This window comes from Microtus pennsylvanicus, chromosome 13 (genome assembly GCF_037038515.1).
Source record: "Microtus pennsylvanicus isolate mMicPen1 chromosome 13, mMicPen1.hap1, whole genome shotgun sequence".
Classification (NCBI taxonomy): Eukaryota; Metazoa; Chordata; class Mammalia; order Rodentia; family Cricetidae; genus Microtus; species Microtus pennsylvanicus.
Window position 1 is genome coordinate 19,351,736 of NC_134591.1, and position 12,260 is coordinate 19,363,995.

At 39.1% G+C, this 12,260-nt stretch overlaps 1 protein-coding gene across 15 annotated transcripts in view; it reads right to left on the reverse strand.

Annotated features, from left to right (window-relative positions):
• Positions 1–12,260, reverse strand: part of Mpdz (multiple PDZ domain crumbs cell polarity complex component) — a 151,852-nt gene that overhangs the window by 98,498 nt on the left and 41,094 nt on the right. For all 15 annotated transcript variants that reach the window (XM_075946660.1, XM_075946657.1, XM_075946669.1 and 12 more), the window contains exons 4-8: positions 5,530–5,742; positions 4,271–4,410; positions 2,499–2,712; positions 1,620–1,748; positions 5–214 (exon numbers count right to left, since the gene is read on the reverse strand). In XM_075946660.1, the coding sequence (XP_075802775.1) occupies positions 5–214; positions 1,620–1,748; positions 2,499–2,712; positions 4,271–4,410; positions 5,530–5,742 (906 nt within the window). The remainder of the gene's footprint in view (positions 1–4; positions 215–1,619; positions 1,749–2,498; positions 2,713–4,270; positions 4,411–5,529; positions 5,743–12,260) is intronic.

Sequence of the window (12,260 nt, forward strand, 5' to 3'; positions counted from 1 at the left end):
TTACACGCATCTCTGATGTAGAAACCGGGGAAGAGGAGAGGGTGATGCCCAAGGAGGAGGGTGCTGTGGTTTCTTCTACCGCACCTCTAGCAATCATCAGCTTAACTCTATTTCCGCACTGCCTGAGGACCTGTGCTACTTGCTCACTGCTCATGCCTGCCAGGTCGGTGTCCCCAATTTTTAGAATGTGGTCTCCACTACATAATCGCCCATGCTGAAAAAAAAAAAAGAGTTCAAACAATTAAGGTATTGTGAAAATAACTGCACTAAAAATTCTAAATGACCTAGAGACAATATGAAAATGGCAATAGTAAGGCATATGTCAATCACATGGAATTAAATGTGTAGTTGTACACACATTAATTGTCTTCTGAATCACTCTGGCACCATTCAAGGTTGTGACAGCAAATGAAACTCGAATAGTTTGTTAAATCAATAGCTAGTATGATTTTTTTTCAGTTTTATTTCTAGTTAAGAACTCACAAGGAAAAAAGATGACTGATTTTTTTGTTTTAAAGATCAAGAAGAAAATATCATTAAGCATAGATGAAGTATGAAATCACTATGCCAACACAGCTCATATTAATTAGATTGTGAAACAAAACACAAGACAGTACTGGAATGCTCCTACAGTTCCTATCTGGCATTCCAATTATAAATACCAAAGAACGCAAACACCCTAGTGAAAGGAAAACTCAGACAGATGAGAGATATGAACAGAATCTGAAAGACTCTGAAATGACAGGCCACTCTGCACTGTCCAGCGCAGGTTACTAGTGTCAGGTGGCTGAGGGACACCAAGCATGTGGCCAGTTCAAGTAAGGATTAACCTTGTAATTTAACTTCATTTTAGTATATTTAAATGTGAATGTATTTGTATTTCGTGTGTCCTAAGGAAAATATATAAATGGTGTTATCCCTTCTCTCTTGAGCATATGAAGTTCATTTGCTATTGCTAGATGTTGGTTAACACTTTAATGCCATGCTACTGTTAATAGCATGATTTAAAGAGTTACTGCTTAACTAGGCTTCATTCATGAATATCTGGTGAACTCAGCTTCCCAACTTAAGTTCAAATCTATGTGTGAAAACCATAGCTTTATAAGTCTGTAAAGTTGAAATATTAAACACAGGTAATAAATATGTTGAACAATTTCCCACACATAATAAAGGGCACATTTCATAAGCCAAGCAAAAAATGAACTGTTTGTCCTATACAAAGATGAAACCAGGGACCCAGCACTAAAGGGGCAAGATAGGCTGGTTTTAACTCAACAACAATGTACTTTTTACATAGTGTGCTTTATAAGCAGCTGCTAGGTTTACAAATAAACAACTATCAAACAAAGGGTAGATGTTTCTACAGGACCTGGAACCATCAGCCTAGTTCAGCCCCTGGGTTTTCAGGGTGTTTAGTGCATTGCCCATAACTGTATTTTAAGTAAGATCCATGTCCATTTTCAAGAATTCTCTTCCAAGTCTCAGAGGATATTTGAAGGTCACTTCTATTAAATGAAAGATTTATAGTTGATCGAGTTTTCCTTCTTTTAACAGACAATCTAAATGATGAAGCCACACATGCGTGAATAGAAAAATACCTATCTATCACAGGAGCTCACCTGGTCAGCCACTCCTCCAGGCAGAATGGTCTTGACTATCACACCAGTTGCCTTTCCCCCAATAATGCCAAATCCCAGGCCTGACCCGTCGTTTACCAGCTCTATAGTTTCCACATGCTGCCAGTGAATCTAGAACAAGAGCGTTGGGTGAGTTCACTGGCGTTAAATACTGAGGTCATACAGAATCGTGGGTGCTAACCAAGTCCAGCTTTTCATTTAATATTCTTCCCTTTCAAAAAACCATTACCACTATTGATATGATTCTTCCTATAGTTATCAAGGTATCATTACAGTGACTTATTTAACCCACAAAAAAACAGGCATTGATTCTGTAGAATATTTGTAAAACTTCCTTGTAAAGAAACTTCTAGCACAACAGCTGCACTAGATTAGGAGAATCCTCTGCCTAATCATGCCTTGAGGCAAGATACTAATTTGTATAAGTTTATACCATCACTGACAGCTAACTATAACCACATGAGGTATGGTGGCACATACCTTAAAGCATGCAAGCATGCACGCACGTGCACACGCACGCGCACACAGAAGGAAGGAAGGGAGGGAGGGGAGGAAAGAAAAGGAAAATAAAACAAATCAAATTAAAGGTTTTTCTCTGCTTACAGGTAAAGAAAATTTTATTAAGAGACTCCATTCTGTATGAATGCTGTCAAACTATCAAACTTTGCAAAGTAAAGGTTGTTTAGAAATTCCAAACTTAATCATACTTCAGAAAAATATCCCAAGTAGGAATATATTTTAAAAAGTAAAAACCTAAGAACTGAAAGCAAGCAAAGCTCTGAGGCATAAAGAAATGACAGGCATTGGAAAGCGATCAGAACTGAAAAGGGCCAGTGCTGCATTTTGTTCCTGTCTACTCACTGGATTCGAGTGGGCTGAAACTGTGCTGGCTGCAGATGGAGAGCGGGAAATTTGGGGGCTGGAGACCTGGGGCAAGGCGCCTCGGGCAACAACCAGCTGCACAGAGTCCTTGGCCTTCTGCAGGATGCTAATAGCCTGCTGGTGTGTGATTGTCTGGTCCAGGACCTGGCCATTGATGGCAAGGATCTGGTCTGTCTCCTTCAGTCTGCCATCTCTATCAAGGAAGGAAATGAAGTAAGGAAAGATGTGAATATTCTCAAGAAAATGACAGTTCCTTCAGGTCCCTTTAATCCTAATGTAGAACATACATATTTTTAAAGCTTCTACTTTGAAACGTGAAGGATTTGGCTCCAGTGCTTGTGGCAATTCCTCTGCTACCTGAATCACTGTCAAAGTTTGCCTTTTCATCATCTGCTGACTAACCCTTAACACTCATTTATAACTGATCCTTTATTTTAAAAATGAACTTGTTGTGGAATATTACTTTAGCTAGGCAAAGATGTGCTCTATTTGTTTATGCTACATTTGTTTAACTATGTACAGATGTGTTGCTTTGCCTGTGTAAGGCACCCGATTGGGCTAATAAAAACCTGAACAACCAATAGCTTGGCAGTAGAGGGATAGGCAGGGCTGGTGGCCAGGGAGAATAAGTAGAAGGAGTTATCTAGGCATGAGAGAGGAGAGGGGAAAGAGAATGAGGGAGAAATAGAGAGAGCGGCCCAAGGCCAGCCAACCAGGCAGCCTTCAGGCAGCCAGATGTGGGATAGAACATACAGAATGAAAGAAAGGTAAAAAGCCCTGAGGTAAAAAATACATGAAGAAAAACAGGTTAAATTAAATCATAAGAGCTAGTAGAACAAGCATAAGATAAGGCCCAGAATTCATAACTAATAATATGTCTCAGTATCAAGATTCGGGGGCTCGTGGTCCAAGAAAACCTGCCACATAAACATGCATTTCTTCCTGTTCTGAGCATATAAAAGACACATGGTTGAAATTATAATGAGGCAGTTCCGGTAATTTCAAGTCAAAAGGAGCCCAAAATATAACAGTGAAAAGGAAGATTACATTCAAAAGTTCCTTTCCTAACTAAAATGTAATTAATGACTATTTAAAAGCTCTCATTTTACTTGTGTACATGTGTGTGATGTAAACATGTATCTGCATGACTGCTTATTCCCTTGTGCAGAGAGGCCGCAGGTTGACAGCGGTGGTGGCGCTCGCCTTTAATCCCAGCACTCAGGAGGCAGAGGCAGGCGGATCTCTGTGAGTTCGAGACCAGCCTGGTCTACAAGAGCTAGTTCCAGGACAGGCTCCAAAACCACAGAGAAACCCTGTCTCGAAAAACCAAAAAAAAAAAAAAAAAAGGATCTTTCTCTACCACTCTGCACCGCGATTTTGTGACAGCCTCGTGGCAAAATCGAAGCTCGTGTGCTTTGCTAGACTGGCAGGCCAGAAAACACTGGCATCTGCCTAGCTCTGCTAACCCGGTGCTGGGTTAGAGATGCGGACCTCCTCATCTGGCTTTTCCATTCCTTTCTGTGGGGATACAAACCTAGGCCCTCACATTTGAGCAGCAGACACTTCAGCCATCTCACCCACCCTGCAGCTCATTTTAATAGACCTGATTCATAATCCCAAATATTAATGACTCCCCAAACTGGTTAACATCTGATTACTTCATCTTTTGTTTGTATCCATTTCCCCCCATAGTGATCACAATCTTTCTGATTGTTACATCAAAAACACAGAAGTTGCTGCGCCAGTCTCACCTGTGAGCCACACTGCCCTCTTGAATCTCCTGTACAAATATCCCCAACTCTCCACTGTTTTCACTTCTGAGCCCAACAACACTAAACCCAAGGCCTCCACATGGAGGTTTGAGGAGCTCAAATATTTCCACATGGCGACCCTGTTCATGAAACAAAAAAAGGAAATAAGATTAAGAGTCAATTACAAGCTGGCAGCAACGGTGCATTGTTTAAATGTTAGCTCTTGAGACTGAGATTGGGGATAGAGCTTTTTATGCAAGCTTAGGTTACACAGGGAATACAAACCAGCATTACAACCCAGATTACATAGCAAAATCAAAATCAAACTAAAAATCTCAAAATCAAAGATACACAAAACAAAAACCATAATTACAGCTAACAGTCATCTTATTGGGGCATTACTCTGTTTGTCAAAAAGAAGGAAGTAGAAAAAGAAGAGTTTAGCACTCATCACCTAGAATAGAGCCTTTCACTTTTCCAGAAGAGTATTTCTGGAATGCGGCACAAAATACCCCATTTAGAATGGGATCATTTTTCCAAACATCAGCCTTGAAATTAAGCATGCAAATAATGTTGTACAGACTAATCAGGATGTATTTATGAATTTTGGAATGCACACACACGGGGGGGGGGAAATAAAACTAACTAAAAGCAACATAGATGATAAATCCTAACTACATTTATCAGAAATGCAATATTTTATCTACAATTTCATTTAAAAAGGTTCGTTAGTGTTTTGGTCCAGATCCCTCTTCCCTGTCACCTAGAAATCTGTCTCTCACTCCCTGACCTCCAGCTATGCTGACTTCATTGCAACTCACACTGCTAGGCAGGTAAAAATAGCCACATTTACTGCTTTATTTTATTGGTGTTACCTACCCAAGGTGTGTGTGTGTGTGTGTGTGTGTGTGTGTGTGTGTGTGTGTGTGTATACAATAGAGAGGGAGGGAGGGAGAGAAGGAGGGAGAAAAGGAGGAAGGGAGAGAGGGAGGGAAGGGGGGAGAAAGGGGAGCTGAGACCATGAATTTAAAAGGATTTTGCAGGAGTAAAGGGGGAAATAATATATTATAATCTTAAAAAATATAATATAATATAATATAATTGAAAAATCTGAGGCATACAAATTCCCCAAAATTCTTTTTTACTCCAAAATTGTTCAGGAGTTTGTTATAAATGCTACTGCATTCCTCAAATTATCCAGGACTCAGACACCTTCTTAAATACATCCATTGCTAAGTCACAAGGAGAAACGCTCTTACCTGGGCCATATTTTTGATGAGCTGATCAAGTTCATCAAAGGCTGGCTTCCCATCCATAACAGGTGGAGCACCAGGTCCAGAAAGAGCTTCCAGGTTCCCATTATTTGGAGATAGTAAAAGTGATTCACTTGGCAGAGTAGGAATTATAGCAGAGCTGAGCTGAGGTATGTGGGCAGGGTCAGCATTGGCAGTTGCTAAAGTAGCAATGTTGACCTAGGAGGATGCAGAGATTAATAGCAACAATTCTAGTGTGTCTAAGTCAACTGCAGTCATTATGCATTCTTGTGAGACGCAAGAGTAGCCCTGAGGCCACATGTCTCTTTAATTTTGGGTTAATGTTTCTCAAAACCATTAGACTGAACAAACAATCTGGCCAATTCCTGCTAAGCCTGGAACAACAATACCAAAAAAGATTATTATGTTTTGCAAAACAGTACATCAAAATGGCTCTTACATGGCTCTAAGTAAAGCTAAGTGAAAGCAGTGTAGACAGTTAGCAGTTCTTGTAGACAGAGACTGTGTTTTCATTCCTGGCCACCCAGACCCAAATAATCACAGATATACTATATTAATTACAACACTGTTAGGCCAATGGCTCAGGCATATTCCTATCTCTATTGATCTATGTATTGCCACAAGGCTGTAGCTTACTGATAATGTTATGACATTTTTCTCCTTCGGTGGCTACATGGTATCTCCTTGAGTCTGCTTACTCTTTATATATTCTGTTTGGATCTCCTGCCTGGCTTTACTCTGCTAAGCCATTGGCCAAAACAGCTTTATTCATTAACCAATAAAAGCAACACACATACAGAAGAGCATCCCACATCACCTCCCCTTTTCTGTCTAATTAAAAAGGAAGGTTTTATCTTTAACACAGCAAAATTACATATACAAATCAGGTATCAAACAAGAATTATGGTTACAATATTTAGTCCATTTACATTGGAAAAATACTCTATCACGTGAGTCTAAAGTTTTATATCTAATATATTTTTTATCATAACTAAAAAAAACTATAATTATAACTATCTAGTCTTCAACTCCATCAAAGATTCAAGAAGGATATAATATCACCTAAATAAGCAGGAATTGCATTGTAAGCAACTTCTAAAGTTCTAGAAATGACACAGACATTGTGCTACCAGGACAGTCACCAAAAGTTCTTTTGTAACATTGGAGCAGCCATATTTAGCCTACAGGCCTAGCATATCTGTGCCTGGACTTCTGGATGGTATGCTATTTCACTCTCTGATCTTCAGGCAAGCTTTATTTATTAAAATACAAATGAAATATCACTACAACTTCTAATTGTGGACTATAGATGGTCAATCCTAACTGTATGGTGTAGACAGTCAGTCCTAACTGTGCAGTGTATGCAGTCAACCCTACCTGTGCCATGTAGACGGTCAATCTTTCCTGTGAAGTATACACAGTCAGACCTTTCTGCAAAGTGTTAAGAATGCAATTTTCTGTCTACAATTATGTGTCAGAAAAATTCATCCATGTTATGTTCAGAAAAGCTATTCCCCTCCCTGGTCATCCCTCCCTTAGCTCTAAAACCATGCTGACCTCCTCACTGTATCTCACACTACGTCAAGGTGTTCACACCACAGCCAGAGAAAGATATTCACATTCGCTTGTTTCCCTCCTGCTTACTCGACCTTGCTATAGAAGCCTCCCGGAGAGCCTATCCAAGCACCTTGCTCTATATACCCTTGCCCTGCTTCTCTCCAGAGCTCTTATTCTAGTTTTATCTGCTGTTGTGACAGATAAAACACTCTGAACAAACACAACTTGGAGAGAAAAACGTTTATGTGGCCTACACACAGGCCACAGTTCACTGCTGAAGGAAGGAAACGCAGGAATCAAGGCTGGAACAAGGAGGCAGGAACCATGAGGAGTGCAACTTGCCAGCTTGCTTTCTGGCTCAGTCTTTCATAGGCTTCATGCTTAGCTAGCTTTTGTCTGCAGCTCAGGACCAGCAGCCCACAGGATGGTATTGCCTTCAGGGGGCTGGGCCCTCCTACATCAACTGACAATCAAGAAAATGGCTCACAAACATTTTTTAGTCAAACTTAAATAAAGACAATTAATTACTCAACGAAGACTCCCTTTTCAGTAGACTCTTGGCTGTGACAACCTGACAGTTAATGCTAACTAGGACAGCATTTCCATGCTGTTGACACACACCCACTGCCACAGCACTTCCACTCCAGACAGTGGAGGTAACCAGAACAGAAAACTCCCCAGCAGAGGGATCCAACAATTCTGTCTACTTCCAGGTCTCTGTCCTCTAGAGAAATGCCTTGCAAAGAATAGGCCTTCAAAATGTATATTCTGAATAAACATGTATCCACACAACTCCTCCATTAGCATCAGCTCCAATTCATAGATGATGGGACTACACAATATCATGTACCTAACAACACTGTGTGACAAAGAGGCTTTTCCATGTTGCTAACACCTTTGTGAGATAAACAGAATACAGTCTCTTGAAATGCCACTCCTAGAAAGACAAAGAGCATCCAATGATGAATTCTATGAAACACTTTATCCTGTGCCCCAATAACACTTTGTCACCCATTCTTAAAAATAAAACAGAAAACTTATTTAGTTACCAAAGTTACCACTGTATTAGCTACCTTTAGTCACCACGAAAAAGAGGGAGGAAGCTTCTGGGAATTCTTTCAAATGCTTATTTTAAAATATACAGCAGGCATGATCAATTATTATTTTTTCAAAAGCAAGTTTCTTTTGCCAAGACTGATTTTTTTTATCCCGAGCCATGGCAACTTCAGCAAAGTCTGCCGGCAGAAGACACACTGCTCAGGTTGAAGCAGATGGCATAATAAAATTTGTGACAGGCTGAAGATCCCACACGCTAGGGCCTAATGCCTATGGTATGTTTTCATAGTGAAAAATATTTGGACTTCTGCTACAGTAAGCCAGAATGAACAAACCCCATTCCAAGAATAGATGGTCTCTCTATAAGAAATTAACCACTACAGTACAAGCTCTGGTGTTACAAAGGACCGGGCGGAGGGCACCGCAAGAGTAAAGTCACTGGAGAATAAGTATCATTGCAGTATGGAAATCATCTGTTTAGGGGGTTAGTAGACGTCACCGACTTTCCTGGCGTCTTCCCTGCTCCTGAGGTCTCATATAAATAGAAACCTACCTGGTGAAAACAGCCCGCTTATTTAAAACTGTCATTTAATTACGCCACAAAAAGAATGGTTTTTAACCTTAAAAATTTATACTCTTAGGAAAACGCACAAAGGCACGTTTTGATGAGTCTTAAACTATATATTAAAATGGATTCCTAACCCAGGCATGGGTGCACACCTACAGTTCCAGGTCTAGGGAGGCTGAGTTAGGAAGATCTCAAGTTTAAAACCAGTCTAAGATAGTAAAAGAGGTCCATGTCTAAAACGTAGTATGAAGTAAGAAAAAGATGTTATCTGTTATGTAATTTGAGACACAAAATGAACTTTACTTTTTAATTTCTGGCAGATTATTTGCACCTCAAAGATCTTTTATGTGCCCAATAAATAAATTAATTTTAGAGCGCCTCTTAATGTTGCTACCTAAAATAGAACTATAATGGAGATTATGCACATTGTTTAATAGAAAAGTTTGCCAACTATAAGTGCAAGGACAGGATCTAGCAAGGAGCCAGTTATTACAAGTATGAAAATCCTTACACTACAGATCAATACAGATCTTCCCTCAGTCTTAAAAGTTCGGTCAATAAAACCAATTAAACATAATTCATTTATCCACCTATATAGTTTTAAAAAGAATTTTATGTTTCCACAGAAGAAAAAAACATCACACATAACATATACCTTCATAAAGTCATAAAGGGGAAACTGTCGGAACACGGTCCAAGAATGGAGTCGTGTGAAGACAATTCCGAGTGCTTTTGAGAAAACAAGAAACTAGTCTTGTGATCTCAGTTGTTTCAAAACATTGAATTGTTCTTAGAATGTGTTATTTGTGCTCTTGCTCCCAAGTGTAGCAGAAATAAAGTTGGTTATTACATGACATTCCAGGCAACCTCATTTATCAGCTCCGTTCTCCCAGATTCCGCCACCTCTGGAGCCGTTACAGCAGACAGCTTTACAATGACCTATAGACAAATCTACATGGAGCTGACAAGAGCTGAAGATGTACATAAAGCAGTGCAACTGGGTAGCTGAAGCACAGAGGCTGCCATCGCCCACTGTTTTTACAGGAGAAGTGAGCAACATCTCTCTCCAGTAAGTCCCTCACTCATGTGGAGCTGTGCTAAGAGAACAGGATTCCAAGAAAATAAAAACTCACTTTAGTTCAAAATGAATAAGCTTAGCCTCTGGGAATGTTTATATTAGAGATACCCTTTATCAAAACAAACCAACAAGTAGAAAGTACGCAAAAAGGCAAATATCAAGTATGATAAAGAAACCAGGAATCCTGCCAAGTTCTACCAATGAGAAGGAGAGCAGCAGCCACAGTCCACGATGAGGTGGGGCATGTACAGCAGCCGGGACCACTGCCATCTACGTTAGAGGCTCCTGACTACAGCGTACTACAATGGCACAGCTGATAGCCAAGGCAAAGAGAATCTGAAAAGCTTCAGTTTGCCACCAAAGAAACCAGGCCACAACTGAGCAAAGAGATTAAACCAAGACATAAGCCAGAGGTGAGTGCACACACCTGTATCAAAGAAAGACAGACAGGAGGATCCACAGTTCAAGGGACTCTGTCTCCAAATAAGTAAACAAATAAATGAAAACCTAAGGAAGTGGGCATAAATGCCTCCCTTTTTTATAGCACATCTATGGAAATACAGCTGTTGCCTTAAATTTAGAGAGAAAAATAACAATAACGGAGTAAATTTGGGGGCAGAGAGAAACTAATTTAAATAGAAAGTTCATAGTTAAAGACTACATAAAAGGTTTAAAATGTGAGTGAATTAATAACAATTACTGAAATAGTAAATAACATGAGCCTGTGGAGTCTGGGATATCTGTGGAGGTCAGGGCAGCATTTATTTACACAAGAGGCAGGAACGAGATAAACTGCACTCAAAGGTTTTAAGTTCTTTGCATCTTCTGGTGGTAACAGCACTGACTAAACTAGAATTGGGTGAGTGAAGACCAGGACAGGAAGCCAGTGTACAGAATATATTAGGAAACTCAAAAATCATTTATAAATGAGCAAAAAGCAGAAACATCTCACTAAATAGGATAGAGGAATGGACAATAGGTAACAAAAGATGATCAGCATCATTAAAAAGAGTCAGTTAGAAACATAAAAACTACCATTTTATACCTCCGGAAATAGTAAGGATGCAGAAAAACATAAATACATTCTTACTGGCAGATAAACGGTTAGTTTCTTTTTAAAAAGTCCATGCATTTACCAATCAACCTCCTAAGCATCAACAAAATCCCAAGGTGAAGGTCAGACATTGTGGTACATGTCTGTAATACAGGAGATCGAGGGAAGAGGACTGTGAACACAAAATAGCCTAGGACACACTGCGCAATTTGCCTCAAAAACAAACAACAGCAACAAAAATCTGTATTCACAAAAAAGCTACAAAAATGCTCAAAGCAGCAACTTTATCTGTAACAGTAATAACACGGGAAGAAAATAAAATTGCCTTCACTAGATATATCTATATCGTGGATCACTCTTTAGTAATAGAAAGAAACACAATAATAAAATTTGGATGAATTTCAAGAGTATTGTAGTATGTAAAAATTGTTTAAAATGTGCTCTCTTTATGAAATGATTACTTACTTAAAAAAGTAAAAACAACTCCTACGGAGTCTACTAGAAGACTCTTAGATCTAATAAACAAAGCAGCGTTGCAGGAAACAAAGTCGGTATTTTTTTTTAAAAAAGAAGTCTTTATATACACCAACAATGCTCTGACATAAACAACTCCAAAAGCTAACTCCTTAGAGATATATCTGACCAAAGAGAAAGAGCTCTACAACAGAAAACTTCATGACAGTGAAAAGGGAAAATAGGGACCATACTAGACAATGGAAAGATCTCCTGTGCTCCTGGATTGGCAGATTACTGTTAAAATGACTATCCTACCAAAGTTTATCTACAGATTTAATTCTGTACCAATCATAATTTCAATTTCAAAGTTCACAGACTTAGGAAAACAATTCACAAATTCAGACAAAACCACAAAAGACCACACATGACCAAACAATTCTAAGGACTAAGTATGTCAGGACATTTAACAACAGCTGACTCCAAACTATGCTATAGAGCTATAGTGATGCTGACACAACAGTACACAGGTAAAGTAATATAATAGAACAGAGGACCTGGGAATAATACAACAAAGCTACAAACCCTTAATCTTTAACAAAATGGATAAAAATGCACGTTGCATTTTAAAGATAGCAAATGTTGCAGACAATGTGGAGGGAAATGAATCTTTAGTCACTGTTGGTGGTGGCCTAAACTACCACAGCGATTGTAGAAATCAGTTTGAATATCCCTCAAAAAGTTTAAACTGTAATTACCATATGAGCCAGTTATTTCAAAGCTAGGCACACAACCATAGCACCACATACACTACCATAGCGATATTGTACCTCTGTTTTTATTGCTGTTGCATTTACCAGAGCAAGAAAGAGAACCAATCTAGTAGTCTATTAATAGACGAATGAATTATAAAAATCTAGTACTGATATAAAATGAACACTATTCAATTT